General features: G+C 43.8%; 2 protein-coding genes across 2 annotated transcripts; both read left to right on the forward strand.

Annotated features, from left to right (window-relative positions):
* Positions 1-5,643: 5,643 nt before the first annotated feature.
* Positions 5,644-10,864, forward strand: LOC128757371 (homeobox protein Hox-A10-like). Its single transcript, XM_053862592.1, has 2 exons — positions 5,644-6,460; positions 10,302-10,864. Exons 1-2 carry the CDS (start codon positions 5,644-5,646, stop codon positions 10,574-10,576), a joined length of 1,092 nt encoding a protein of 363 aa, XP_053718567.1. The 3' UTR covers positions 10,577-10,864.
* Positions 10,865-13,827: 2,963 nt separating this feature from the next.
* Positions 13,828-15,438, forward strand: LOC128757175 (homeobox protein Hox-A9-like). The gene is made up of 2 exons (XM_053862273.1): positions 13,828-14,528; positions 14,637-15,438. The coding sequence occupies exons 1-2, from the start codon at positions 14,024-14,026 to the stop codon at positions 14,876-14,878; spliced, it is 747 nt and encodes a 248-aa protein (XP_053718248.1). The 5' UTR covers positions 13,828-14,023; the 3' UTR covers positions 14,879-15,438.
* The last annotated feature ends 274 nt before the right edge of the window (positions 15,439-15,712 follow it).

Genomic DNA, 15,712 nt, shown 5'->3' on the forward strand with positions numbered 1-15,712 from the left:
ATTGCGGTTTCTGTTTTGTCAAATCAAAGCGATGCGTCAGGGGGAATCCACACGATTGTATTATACAATATTTGAAATAAACAACAATAATAATGAACTTATTTATGCACCACTTTAATATATATATTTTTTCTCTTGTTGTCAAAGAGGGATTGTAGCATGCAGAGCCATTTATGAATCTCGCCAAGAGATGAACATAGCGCAGAGTGTACAACACGCTTTTGAGATTGCTTTAATAGAGGGTGCGAGTCACAGTGAATAGTTGTAATCCATTAGTATAATCTGTAAAGATGATGGTTTTAGATTAATTTCTCACGTTATTTGTTTAATTTTAGTGTGTGTGTGTGTGTGTGTGAGGTGGCAAGTCAAAACTTCGCATTTTAATTGAATATGTCATCGTGGATTACACTGGTAGTTCCCTTGGAAGACTGGATTACAGAGATGGAGCTGCAGAGATTTTTCTTCGTGAAAGAAAACATTAGAAAACCTGAAATAGCATCGCGACGAGACACGCTTAATAAAGCGCGGAGCAGTCGAACAAAGACACATAAAAGCAGGTCAATAAAATGAGAAAGTGGAGGACGTTATTAATCACTGACAATGGTATTAAAATCCCAACTCTTAAATTCACTTTCATTTTCCTGTAGCGCACACGTTTAAATGTCGTGTGGGTGATCATAACTGAACATAAAATAGAAGTAACCATAACTAAAAATCTGGAACAAACTTTTAAAAATACACATGTGCTATTCAGTTTCATTGAACGTTGACAGTCGTATTTACTTCATGTGTAAATTGTGAGTGAAAATGAATGGATGTTCAAGTCAGTAGATGATGAAAAGACAATGAACTGGATGTCACTGGAACCAAGGAGACAGTGAGCTAATCATAAACACACAATAAAAAACGAGTCCAGTGGCAAAGTTCACTATTGGAAAGCAGAAGTTGAATATGGCTTGTATTTACACAGATGCCCGGAAGTTTCCCTTCACTGAGAGTGACTTTTACAGTAATTGAAGGAGATGGACAATGATGTTCTGAGTGAAGGATGCAGGCATGTTAGACCTGTTCGAACAACACATCTAGTCAATAAAGTCGCTCGACTCACATCGAATCAATATTCAATCAGGCCAGCGAACACACACGCGTGTGTTTGGTTTGATGGGCACATTTTGTTTTGAAGGCAAGGCAGGGATCTTCATGCTATCAGAGCTAGCAGGCCCGGCCTGATCACGTGAAGCATCACGTGCTTCCGCTCCGGGAAGAGCAGAAGACGCGTCCGCCGCTTCTTCCCTGACTTGTTCCGCAGGCCTGCAGCTTCAGGGTCGCCATGTTTGCAGTTGTTATCGCCGCGTTTATGGCGTCCAGCCGCAGCAGCGCATTGGCGTTCATATATGACAGTCAAAAGGGCCATAAACGCGGGAGGGGGGAGAGGCTGAAGTTTATGGTCTCCTCTCTCATCAGGCTTTAGTCCGGCCTTGCCTCGCGCATCCTTTACTGCGCGCTGGAATTCCGTCCCTAATTACGGGACATCCTCCCCCGTCGCCATGGCAACGCGGCCATAAAAGCCGTCTGAGAGTCTGGAGCGTTTGTGCAAATGGAGTGCGCTGCAATAAACCGTCTGAGACTCCAAGGTTATTAACTGTTACCAGGGAAGCGAGAGCAACGACACAGCTGCCGGACTTTTTGGGGGAGACGTGAGCGCTCGGGCTCCTTCAACTTCAGTCCACTGCTTCGGCCCCATTTATCCACATCAGCGCGCTGGTCAAGGCTTGGACCCTACTGTGGCGCGCCACCTGGCGGCGCTGTTGGCACCAATGTCACGGCCGAGGATCAGGTGAGCGCTGATTTTACTCTCTCACGCTGAATTTGAGCCATCAGAGCAAAATCACGGCTGATGTTGACTCTTAATTCTGTTTCAATTGTTGAACGTAAATCAAAGTTTGTCGTGATGTTTGCTGTCACCTGGTGCAAATCAATCATACTAAAATAAGACCAGAACAGCAATTGTGTGCTGTAAAATAACAATTTTAAAATAATAGATAAATACAGCGAGTAAGAGCCACTTTAACCAGCGAGGCTTTGGAGCTGTCGAGACAAAACCCCCTTTTGTTCTGACAGGTGTGTTTGGTCCAGTGAGAGCTTCAAAATGGAGACAGAAACTGTCTGTTAAAAACCTGCGGTGTTGTTGGTTTGAATTCAAGTTGCAAACTCATGACTTAAACAACAAACGCGGGATTTAGCGGCCAACTAGTTTAGTGCAAAGTAAATAACTGGTAAGTTGTGCTTAAACTACTCAAACGTGAAGATTTCAATTGTACATTTTTTTTTGCTAAGGATCATTTACAAGTCAGTCACAAGGTTAAATGAGTAAAAATCTGACATTTGTAACTAGTGTTCCTTAATTATAAAGGGGGATGGGGGGACACCAAAGCGAGCTTCCAACCAAGCCCCTGCACAGTTTAAACGGGTTAAACAATACTTTTATAGAAGTGATAGACTAATGCCTTTTGAAGACATGACACGTGCTGTTGTTTGGTTACAGCATCTTGTCTAATTTCCATCACCTGTTGAAAAAAATTAACAGACGTTTAAATTATTAATTTTGGCACTACGCGTGTTTGCTCAGATGAATAGTAAGTAGCACATTTCGCCTACAGCCTTTAAAGTATATTTCTTCTTTTATTTATTAATATTTGAATCTAATTGAATATATTTCATTTTATATTGCTCCTGATTGCAAATACATCCTTTAATGCTTTCTCTTTAAATTCATTTGATGGCTTTAACCCAACAGTATCAAGGTGTGTATAGAAACTTGGTGTCACATAGTACGTCAAGATTTTGTTAAAAAGAAACAAAACACTGATATATATTTAGAAATAGTTTACTCGGGGATTAAAAAAGGTTTCACGCTGATGAATCTTTTCCCCTTTGGGGATGACGGTGCCGTATTTCGTTGAATTGAGCATAGTTTTGAATCTGACTTTCACCTTCAAACTTCTGAGTGTCTCACGTTGACATATTTTCTTTTCTTTTCTTTTTTTTTTCTTATTAATTTAGAAGAGTTCAACTTCTGGATTGATCTGCATTCCAGCAGTGTGAAGGAATTCTGTGCGCAGTAGCTTTCCGGTGCTCGGGCTCTTCCTGGGGCCCTAATAAGGCGACACATGTGCCAAACCTTCATGCTGCATGTGCTACTCATTTTGCTGAACTTGAGCTTTTTAATGGTTGAAGTAAAGCGCGGCCGGCGTGTACCTGCAGCGATCCGCCAGCCCGTGGAGTCTGACCGCAAATGTTTCGGATTTAGAGAAGTCTCCCATTCATTATATCAAAAATAAAATATACCGTTAAGGGCTTAGCGGCACAACACTGCGGCGGTGTGAGGAGAATCAATTACCCAATTTGCTTAAGTGTCCGATCAATCAGTCTTCTCCCCTCGCACGTGCTTCTTCACTGAAATCCCGCGTTTGTTTAATTGTGGAAAAACAACAACAACAATCCGCTTTTTCCTTCCGGTTGAAGCGATTGGGTGTCAGAGCTTGGACCCTCTTGAAAACAAACGCTTCCGCTGGATGTAATAAAACACCACATTATTGTCCATAACTGCACTCGGGACGAACATGATCCAGTCAAACGGCCTCTCCGGCCGCAGTTATGGGCCTGATCAAAGCGAGCGGCCGGAGCTGTGAAAATGAAGATTTAATAGCTACAATTAATAACCGCAAGATACCTGAGTGCGGCGACCAAAGCGACGTCATTAATTAACGTATTGGTTTCCTCGTCGGCTCATATTTCCGCGCAGATCTCTCGCCGCTACTCGGATTATTCGAGGGTAATTTGCTAAACAGGCGCAAATGCAGGAGACTTAAAACTACACCGCAGAAAATACCTGAGCGCCATATATCACGTCTGCGTGCTGTCATAAATATCCTCACAGTCAGCGGAGTTATTGGAAATATTTTTGGAATCAGTCGATTCGCTAAATGAGCTGTCAGTGGATTTTTTTTTTAACTAAATGGGTTGGATTTATATTTTTACCCTTTTTTCTTTTCCTTAAACGGGTGGGGGGCAAGCAGCCAGCTGGGCCTGGTAATGGCAAAGCTGGCCCGGATTAACTTGAGCCCGGACACAGCAATAGAGTGCACATGGCCAAGGACACGACGAGATGGAAGGAGAGTTTTATTGTGGCTCTTATTGCCCCAAATTGGAGCGACAAGGGGACTTGTGCGAGCTTTACGCCTCCTTTAGAGTGGGACTCCTATGCGACCCCCTTCTTCTCTGCAGATATTTTCGGGGGATTGTTTATTAGATTTTAAAACTTCACATGATTCTTTATGCGCGTAATAACACTGGTATGCGCAATACAAATTGGACGATTATATTGTGAGAATTATACCTTGTGGTCAGGGATAAAAAATGATTGATTTAGAAAAAATAATGATTTTTTTTTCTTATTTTATTTTCAATGACAATGTAAAATAGTAAAGTTATGATGATACCAGGATAAATACTTACTAGTAAAGTCAACCCAGGTAATGAAGTAGTTTAAAATATGTTGAATTGTAATGTAATAGTTTAAACAACATTGACTAAGAACTATCAGGAAAATGTGTGTTTATATACAAACAGATGCATTCAAACTATAGTGCACTAGCATTGAAATCGAACAAAGAAAACACAAGAATATTGGTGTTGAATTTTAAATAGCGTTAAAATAGCTCAAAGCCAGAGTATTGAAAAAAATATAGGGATAAAAAGTGCATGTAAAAAGAACATCGTAGGATTTAAGAAATATATAAAACTACCCCTGGACTCACGGAGAATACTCTTAGGGCTTTTATGAAGTTGTTTCTGTTGTAAATTCAGGATTCTGCTGACTTGTTTTTCTCGCCTGTATCAGCGAATTTACGGTAAAATAAGTCAACATTCTGGCGCGATATTATGAGGATATAAGAGGCGCTGAAGCAGATATTTATAATTCATGCAGGTGGTGCCGAGAAGAACAACAAAAGTCACCAAGCGCGGCGTTGTTTGTATTTATGTGTTTACAGTATTCCGCGTCAGTGTGTTCGGACCTCGGGCTGTCCGGCAGCTTTTGGGTGCGCCTTATATATATTTAAAAACAAACGCCTTCTGCGCTGTCACTGGCCAGAGGCGAATTCTTGCTACAGTCAAAAAGCTAAAGTTTATCACTTTGAAATCCCTGAGCCTTTGCTTCTTTATGTCTCTGCTCATGTAAAATCGTATGTTACTCGTCTTTTTTGCGCATTTCTCTGCTTGTTTTTTGTCAAGAATCTCATGTTTAAAAGGACGCCATTAAAGCGAGGTTGGGTTCCAGTTCGGGGCAAATGTTTTGGGAAGCTGCTCCAGTGAGATGAATAATTGAGAAGGCGTCTGGTGCGCCAGGCTGGACGTCACCGCTGCGCTGGGAACGGTGGCGCATTAATGGAGGTGGACGACCGCTGATTGCAGTTCTGTCTCTTTCCTCTGCTCCGTGACAGACATTGGTCTGGTTGTTACGCAGCCTGAAAGAGGGCGGGACTTAGCCTCTTTCAAGATTTTTATTGGTCTCCCAGTCCACACGGTGGAGGGGGGCGCGGGGGGTGCGTCTAATCATATCCAGCATGTTTTGCTCAAGAAATGTCAGCCAGAAGGGGCTATCGTCTCCCTTCGCCAAAATACAGCAGAATAATGTCATGTTCGGACAGTCCGTCAGGGAATGTGTTTTTAGTGGACTCACTGATCGGCGGCCGCGCTGAGAGCAATGGGGCTCACTACGCCGGAGTGTGTGTTCCCCACAGCACAGCCAATGAGGTGCCTTACGGACTACACAACTATGGATACTTCACCGCAGGTAAACGGGGCGATGTGACCCAAAACATGGCCCCCAGCACCTACATGTCCAGTATGGAGATGTGGATGGACGCGCAGAGGTCATGTCGGATGGATCAAGAGCAGCCGGTCCAGGTCGCGCCCTGCTCCTTCCCGCAGACCATTAAGGAAGAGAGCACCTACTGCTTGTACGAGCAGCCCAAATGCCCCAAAGCCTCCACCGCGGAAGACCTCACATACTCCAGGTTAACAACATCTGCTCTGGCGTCTTGCACAGTCAGCGATGGCGGCGGTGGCTCGGTGCCTGTGCCGGGCTACTTCCGCTTGTCTCAGACGCACGCACATTCTCATAAACTTTACAACAGCAGCGGCCCCGAGCCGAACCCTTCCCATTCTCACTTTGGCCAACACCCCGCCGCCGCAGTCCGCTTCCACACACCGCCGACTTCCACTTCTTCAGTCCCGGCCACCGCGCAGGAAAGCGCGGAGAAGCGCGCACCGCCGGTGGCCGCGGAGCCCCGCGCCGCTCCGGCGAGCGAGGAGGCGCAGGAGTCCACGGAGGAGGAAGACGCCTCGTCAGCTGACGATGAGAACGACAAAGACAGAGCGACAAACCCCGGCAAAGGTAAACACGAACTCTCACCGTCGGACTTGTTTAGTCTCAATGTCATTTCCACAGTGGCGGGTTAAGGAGACATTTTAGAGGCTCAATCCCAGCATTCCATGTGTTACACGCGCCAGGTGCCGACAGTTCTGTGATAGCTGGTGCGTAAAAGCGTGTTTGGTTTCCACGCTGAAGTTGCAGGTTGAACCTTGACACACATCTGGTTTAATCCCAGAGTGTAACGACATTAAAACGAATAGATAAATGCATCATTTCTGATAATGACCTCATGGACTTGAACGGGAATTGTGTGCGTAAAACCAAAGCGGTGCCTTTTGTTCCTCCCTTAAGACGCTTTGATTTACTGTTCTTCTCTTCCTGCTTTAATCGCGTCTTTGTGGGCTTATATTGAAATATATGCCACTTAAAGCGGACTTGAGCAAATCCAGATGCTATCAATTTAGTGCTGCAGTCTCTATAGCAATGGCGCCATATCGTGACCCGTAAGGGCTCGCTTTGTTTGCTCGGGGAAGGTTTCATGTGCGGCAGGTAATGTGTGAGTTCAGTCTCAAACATTGTTGCGTTCAGGTTACGAGGCATTTTGGCTTTTAACCGTCTCTGGTGGCGAGACGGTGCGTTAATCCTGATTTGCTTTTCTCTAGTCTCAGCTGTTATTCTGGAGCTTTTCACGCTCAAAAAATGATTTGGATGTTACTTTGTTGGCTCATATTTTATAAGCATATACAGATATAGAAAATATTTGATTTGACCTGGCGTCAACAGCTGCTTCATGTTCATTCAAGTTTCATGCTATTCAGATTGAGAGCTCCTGACATGGAAATGTGGCAGGGTGATATCGGCAGCCATTTTTTTTAAGTCAGACACACACACGGTTTATGTTCTTATGTTTTGCCGGGAGATGGCATGGCCATCATGCTTTCCCCAGCCTCTCACCCTAATCTGAACCATCCAAAACGAATGGCTAATCTTTTCCGGGACCTAAACTGAATTTAAATTCAATTATAATGACCCAGTTATTTTGAAGGTTTAATCCTCAAATTGAGGCTTAAACTTGTGGGCACCAGCAAAATGTCCCCACAAATCCACAAGGTCCACACAAGTAGGTGTGTTTCCAAGAATTGATCCCCACAAGTACAACTATACAAGGACCACACACACACACACACACACACACACATATATATATACATATATATATATATATATATATATATATATATATATATATATATATATATATATATATATATATATACAGACACATATTGTATTACAAGATGAACATAACTGTCCATCAACTGCACTTGTCATTGAAAAAAAACCCTTAAATTACATTCCAATTATTCAGTCAAATCCTATGGTCTGAAAGCAACAAGTCAGGTCGACACGTGATCCCTAGTGAGAAACTGTGACATTAAACTCGGAAGTCAAAGTCGCTGCTGACCCTTTGGCCTCTAGTGTTCATCCATTGTCTTCACCCTGGTAGTTTGACATGTAAAGCAGAGCTGTGAGACCAGATCACTGTCATGGTTCCAGCTCCGCATGGATGTTGAATCCTATTTGAATATGTGGAATGAAGTGTCACGCCCCCCTGGATGGAACCGGGTTGCTCCAAATGAGTGACTCAACATTCGAGCTACAAACATGACTGGCACATGTTCTTCATACTAACACTCACTGTTGTGTGCTGTCATGCACACAGCATGCAGGGATTGTCATTTCGTGGGATCAACACTCGGATCAGCGAGATACAGAGATAAGAACTGAGCCACTTCTTCCACACTAAAATAACCAACGTTGCACAGTTTACTTTTGACAATGTTGTGTCATGAACGATAACTGACGTTCTGATCATTGATGTTAAATGATTTAACAAGATGGGAAACCTGATCACAAGATTTCAAACCGATCCTCTCACAGTGTCACAGTCCTGGCTGGAGAGCTGGTGCCCGCAGGCACCGTGCTGGTGATACCTGGCCAGGTTTTCAGTTGTCGTGGGCGTATGGGTGTTCCATGTAAATCACCGTATGGCTATCAACACATCCCAAGGCTGCCAACGTGTTGTCAGTCTCAGCTGCCAGTTCCAACTTCCGAATACTTCTGCAGCTGCATGGTCCAGACTCAGTCTGACTCTAGTCTTCTGAGGCTGAATGGAAGGCTGAAGTTATTAAACCATCGACTGCTGCTTACTATTCCTGATCTGGGGTCAATACAAGCCAATACACAGTCAGTGTTGTCAGACCAATATGGTTTCATTTGATGTCTGCAGTTGTCCTCATCCAGCAGGATCTCTTCAGTGGAGACATCAAGGGGTTGCTGATGAGTTGCATGGGACAGTTGCATGTTTCTTGCTGGGTGTTGCCATGGCTACCATCCTCTTAAGTAAAACGATTTTTCCCCCACCATTCATATATATATATATATATATATATATATGTGCGTTAAAAAGAAACAGCAGCCAAAAACGTGTGTGTGCGTGTCTGTGTTCATTACGCATTTTATATATATATATATATATATATATATATATATATATATATATATATATATATATATATATATATATATATATATATATATATATATATATATATATATATATATATATATATATATATATATATATAAATGAAACACCCCCACACAGTTTTTTCCCCAGCCTCACCGCCAACCAAAACCCATGGCTAAACTTAACCAAGACGCTGAACCAAACAACCTAGTTATAATGACCTTGCTTTGAAGTCTTCATCCTCAAATTGAGGCAGAACCTTGTGGGGTTCAGGAAAAGGGCCCCACAAGGTATGAGGTCCCCACAAGGAGGTGTTTTTGACCAAAGATTGGGCCTCCCCAGGATAGATACTTTCTAGTTTTAACCCTCAAACTGTGGCTTGACAAAGTCAGGACTGGCCAAAATCCAAAGTCCTCACTTTGTTAATTAAAAACATACAGGTTCTCACAAAGATGTAGACACACACACACTCCAACACTCCAGTTTACCCCTTTATATCACTTCATTATTCTGTTATTTCCCCATTATCAGCTGATAAAATGATTTTGCTCCTGCACATTATAATGATGTATAATTACACAGATATGACAATATACTACAATACTAATTCTCAAGAGAACGTTTTTCATTTTACCAAAGACAGTTTAAAGTTTTCACCTGCAATTGTTATGTAATGTGTAATTACAGTATTAGTATAGGTATACTGTATTAGTGAAATACTTTATAGCATTGTTAATGCTGCATGACGCATCGGCTTTTCTACGCATTAAATGACGCGTTCAAAAATAACATTTGTAGCACATGTGTACACGCGATAATGTGCCACGCGCTTTTTTTGGGTTTCCACATTTTTGTATTTCTTATTTTTTATATTGATAAATGCGTAATGAACACAGACACGCACACACACGTTTTTGGCTGCTGTTTCTTTTTAACGCACAATTACGATAAGCTCTCTGACACACGCGCCCGCGCGCGCACACACACACACACATGTTCGTATTTATGTCCTTGTTAGGACTTGAGGAGGACCACTCACCGACATAATGCTCTCCCCAGCCTCTCGCACTAAACCTAACCATCCAGAACAAATTGATAAACTAAACCAGGACTATTAAGCAAACTTAAACTTAAAAGTGTCGAAGCAACATGTCTTTACCAGGAGGTGCTATGCCAAGAACGGATAAACCAATCAAACACACACACACACACACACACACACACGCACACACACACACACACACACACACACACACACACACACACACACACACACACACACACACACACACACACTGACGCAGATATAAATCTCTGGCTCTGTTCTTGCAGGAGACCCAAAAAGCGAGAACACCGTGAACTGGCTGACGGCGAAAAGCGGTCGGAAGAAGCGCTGTCCGTACACCAAACACCAAACACTGGAGCTGGAGAAGGAATTCCTCTTCAACATGTACCTGACTCGAGAGCGCCGCCTGGAGATCAGTAAAAGCGTCCATCTGACGGACAGACAGGTGAAAATCTGGTTCCAGAATCGCAGAATGAAATTGAAGAAAATGACGCGGGAGAACCGGATTCGGGAGCTGACCTCCAATTACGGCTTCTCCTGATGGATCCTAGAATAACTCTATGAAAGCAGGCGCACTCACACAGGAGCACACTGTCCGCGACATCATTTCACGCACTTTGATTTCCCCCTGAAGCCTCATGTTTCAGATCAGACTTCCCTGATGTTTGTGTTGTGGATATTGTGGTTAGATAGATGTCGTCAGTGGAGTACAAACAAAAGAAAGAGATTGTCTTAACTGTCACAACCATCATGAATTTTGGTTTAATCTCATCGGGAATTTTGCGTGGCCACAAAAACCCTCCCATTAACGTGAGCATTAGATGTTGTGTTGGGTTAGATGTGAACATGAGTCGACGCTATTTTACGCACCTTCAATCCCCCAAATCCAAAAGGTGTTTGATCTTGTATATTTCTGTGTATATATAAAAGTGTTGTTTTGTGTAATGCTGAATAAATTATAGTAAGCCACGGCTGGTTTATACGTGTGTTGTGTCGTGCGTGTGAAACAGCTGAAGGAACGCGCCCCAAAGGCTAATGGGGATCGGAAATAATAAAGATATTAGGCTGTTAGTCGTCTATGGCTGCAGCCGGCTATTGTGGAGTTTTATGACTGGCTGCTATATGAGCTTTCTTCCTCTCCTGTGAGCGGCTTCAGTCGTGGGAGAGTCTTTCAGACGGAGAGGAGGCCCCGATCTCCTCCAAAAAAAAAAAAGCGAGTCTGGATAACTTGAAAACAGCGCTTCGTTCTGGATACAGGAATTACGCACAGCATTACGCGCGGGGCTCTGGCGGTAAGTGTTTATTGCGGTGGATCTCTGCCGCCGCCATGACACCAGCATGTTGCTTGGGATATTTTGGACACTGATGTGGCTGGATTGTATCAGCAGCGGATCGACTGCCGAGTGGTTTAGGTAGTTTCATGTTGTTGGGGTCTGTTTGAAAACTCTGCAACATGACACTGTCTCAATTGCCCCAGTTCTGAACGTCGAACGTGCCAGATGAAAGAAAGCGTGTTTTTTTTTTTCATTTTAAGTGACCTATATTTGACGTATGTCTTAGTGGGCGGTCGCTTAAATTTGCCGCAGTATGCGTGTGAGTGTGTGTGTGATCCAAAATGCGTCTAAAGCTGCAATTTACGCGCTGGATTTGGGATTAAGAACGTGTGTGTCCGTGTGTGTGTGTGTGTGTGTGTGTGTGTGTGTGTGTGTGTCAGTGGTGACGCAGACCCGCCAGACAAGGCCTCGGTTACGACCACTGCAGCAGCGGCAGGGAAGGGGAAGGTGAATTGCGCAACAGCGACCTCCTTGGGGCGATGGCGCTTCCGCTGCGCCATCAGACAAAAGGAGAGCAATGGGCTTTATGGCGATATTTAGATCCGCTTGCTGTTATCAGCAGAGCCAAAAGACCTGAATAGCCCCCTGCTTTAAAACCGGCTGGACACAAAAACACCCCCTGATTTAGGTTTTACAGCCTGAGAGCATGCTGGTGTGTTTCCTGCGCCAAAGGTGTCTGAGTGCACTAACAGAGGCGCACTGGCGTTTGATGTCTGCCAAATAATGCGCAACAACCAGTCAGGTGAAACTAGAGTGCGTATTATCAGCGTCCATCTATTGTCAGGGTCATAAACGAAGAGCTGTGGCCTTGTGGGTTGTGTGTCAGCTGTTGCTGCTTGTGTGTGTCTGTTAAATCTGACAATCGCCTGACGCGCAAAAATAAAGAAATACATGAATCTATTTTCGAGTAAATTCATTCAAATTTGTTCCTTCAACATCACCATTCAGGAATTTACCTCCATAGATGATCTTTTTTTTTTTTTTCAAACAGACTAGTAGAAAAGGTGATTCAATATTAGTTTTTTCCCCTAAAATGAACGCATTCGTTAAGTAAATACGCATGTTGCTATTTAAATCCCTCCTGAAGGCAACCACACCAGCCTTCTTGATGCCAAAAATAATCTTCCTATTTCTGCACCCCAATATTTCAGCAACACATTAAATCTCAATCTAGTGTCATTGTGTCGCTTTACACTATCGTTTGTTCTACAGTCCATCACGTAATTCATACCTAAAGTATAAAAACACAGGCACAACACGACCAGTGTATTTTTAGCTTGAGGAATGTGGAACTTTATTCCGCGTCATTTTGTTAATGGCGGCGATGATTCTGACATATGGACGAACGCAAGTGTGAACTAGGTCACACATATCCAACGAAACTTCAGCAGATCAAACTCATCGCTGTCCAAATATCGATTTCCGCCCACTTATCGATACGTAACATCACTTTTGAGAATGTGTTTTTTTAAGTACTGCCAGTTGAATACGCATTTTATCGTGTCCACGCCGCTGAGGTTGTGTGTTGGACAGAAAATAATATTCATACTGCAAACGTTTTGGAAACGTTTCAGTTTAAAGCTAATAATTCAGCGAAAAACTCGCAATGCTGCATTCACTGCCTTTTAAATAATGATAAACAAATATTGCTGACGTTTTCAGTTCAGCTGTGCACAACTTCACCTTCATTATTGTGCAGAGATGAAGATGCAGGAGCAGGCGCACAGAATGACGATATTTATTAGTTTAGAGAAAAAGGTGATAAATAACAGCCAAATAAATGTACAAACATCCGCCATGTGTTGCCAATTAATTCAAGAACCGATGCGCCTGCAACATTAAAGAAGTTATGGGAGTCGAATGTGTTGCGATAAAAAGCAAAATAAAGCATGACGCTCACAAAAAACTCCACTCAGAAACTAATGAAATGAAACTAAATGCGTATAAACAGATGCCATACAGGCTATGTTTAATTAATAATAATAAAAAACAATCCGTGTATTAAGATCGATTCTTACTTACTTGCTCTGGAGAATAATTAATAATAATAAAAAAGTATCATTAAAGTGGATCCAATTACCTCTCAATCGAACATTCTAAGACAAAAAAAAAAAAAAAAAACTTGCATAAAAGACAATGAAATTGCTCCATTAAAGAAGCTAGACAACAATTACAGAGTCTTATTCGTGAATATCGGACTTCCAGCGTGCGCGTGTGATGAAACGCGTCGGTGTTAAAGGACGTCCGCGTCCCATAAAGCGGCTCATAAAAACATTGGAAATCATCATAAAACAGGTGAAACGGCTTAAAAAAGGGACCCAAACGTGTGAACGAGCAGAAACGGCCGTAAACGCCGCTTTACTGTCATATTTGCGCTCATATTCCGCTCAAGATTAAAAACGCGCGTCATTAATGAGCGCCGCGATTGATTTATTCGTTATTGTTCTGGCGCGCGGTCACGTGACGGCGCCGTCCAATCGCGCGCCGGCGTGTCTCCTCGTTACAAGCCCACAGTCGCGGCGTGAGGGGCCAAGTTGCTACTAGATTTCCCAACATTTTGTGAGGCTGGTGTGTGTGTGTGTGTTTGTTTGTGGCCCGAGTGCGTGTGTGTTTTTTATTCGGCTGCGTGCATGTGAGAGTAGCCGCTCTTTGCCATGTCGACATCCGGAGCGGTGAGCAGCTACTATGTGGACTCCCTCATTCTGCCGGAGAGCGAGGAGCTCTCGGTGCCGAGGTTCCAGTCCGGCTCTGGCTTCCAGCCGCCACGCCAGCCTCCGTCCGTCAACGAGCACAGCGACTGCACATTCCCGTCCAAAGCGCCTGTATTCGGCGCGTCGTGGAGCCACGTCCCGACGCAGTTCCCCACCGTGTACCACCACCACCACCACTATGGGCACCCACAAGGCCCACTCGAGACTGAGAGCCGCTACCAGTCGTGGATGCTGGAGCCCATGTCCGGTGCTCTGCCGATGACCGGATTACCGTCTCACTACGGAATCAAACCCGAGGGTTTCGGTGGGAGAGCCGACGTTTCGCACACCACGCTGCTGCTTTCCGACTACACCAATGTGGCATCGCCCTCCTTGGATAAAGACCCACTATCCGGGGCAGCAGTGGACCTGAACGAGGAGGCGGAGGAAAAACCAGCACTGGATCCGAGTAAGTCCTCACACATTTGTCGTTTATAGCAGCTAAGCGCGGGCAGATTAGAGCTGTAAACCCATGTCCTGCGCGTCACACCAGTGTCGAACCCCCCACTCTCCCCAGATAACCCAGTGTCCAACTGGCTCCACGCGAGTGCCACGAGGAAAAAACGCTGTCCGTACACCAAACACCAGATCCTGGAGCTGGAGAAGGAGTTCCTCTTTAACACGTACCTGACCCGGGACCGGCGCTACGAGGTGGCCCGGCTGCTCAACCTCACGGAGAGACAGGTCAAGATCTGGTTCCAGAACCGCAGGATGAAGATGAAGAAGTTTAACAAAGAGGGCGCGTCAAAGGACGAGTGACCGTGAGCCTTTCGAATCTGTCTAACGGTTTGTATAAAAAAAAAAAACGCATGTTCGGGCGACCACCAGTTTGACGCGACTACCTTCCTCTTGCACACTTCTAGCAGTGCCCATTTTATTTTGAATTAATACCTCCTTAATGTCGTCCTTTGTTTTATGGATAGGTGTGTGTTTGTAGCTTTATTTGTCGTCTATTCCGAAAGTCATCATAGTTTGTTTAAAGAAAAAGAAGAAAAAAAGAACCAATAATGTTGTTTATTCCCTGTTGGTAGAACTTTGACTGATTTACTGCTCGCATCTTCTGGAGATTAAAAAAAAATCTTCCATTTATAATCCACGACACGAGTGACTACCTAGATGTCCATCAACTACCTACAAGTACATATAACCTGTTCCACTTAGAGTAGCGATGATAGTCTGGATTATCAGGGAGATTCTGTTCGTTTTCGACAGTAGGTGTTTGTTACTAATTTGAGTTAACCCTGTAGGCTGCTTATGGAATACCTCACGGCCCGCTGGTCGAATTCACAAATGTAATTTGTACTTTATTTATTAAATAAAACAAATTATATCTGCAACAGCTTGAGCGTGCTGAGTGCGTGTGTGTTTTTGTTTACCACCTGTTCTTCAAATAGCAGCGTGTATCCCTTTATTGCGAGGCTGAATACAAAAGAAAGGGTTCAATATGTTGATATATTTCCAAATATTGAGCAGGGATTGTCTCGTAATCCTTTGCGCATTTGGATTCGGTTTGAATTGGGCTCGATGGAAATTCAACATATAAGGAAGGTTGGTCATTTTGTGTGCGTCATTGCTCCTTATTTGACTATTTAC

Source organism: Synchiropus splendidus, chromosome 4 (assembly GCF_027744825.2).
Source record: "Synchiropus splendidus isolate RoL2022-P1 chromosome 4, RoL_Sspl_1.0, whole genome shotgun sequence".
Taxonomy (NCBI): Eukaryota; Metazoa; Chordata; class Actinopteri; order Syngnathiformes; family Callionymidae; genus Synchiropus; species Synchiropus splendidus.

Coding starts and splice junctions, on each gene's coding strand:
- LOC128757371 (XM_053862592.1), top strand. CDS start 5,644: ATGTCAGCCAGAAGGGGCTATCGTCTCCCTTCGCCAAAATACAGCAGA. Junction 6,461..10,301: donor AGCGACAAACCCCGGCAAAG/GTAAACACGAAC, acceptor CTGTTCTTGCAG/GAGACCCAAAAAGCGAGAAC.
- LOC128757175 (XM_053862273.1), top strand. CDS start 14,024: ATGTCGACATCCGGAGCGGTGAGCAGCTACTATGTGGACTCCCTCATT. Junction 14,529..14,636: donor AAAACCAGCACTGGATCCGA/GTAAGTCCTCAC, acceptor CACTCTCCCCAG/ATAACCCAGTGTCCAACTGG.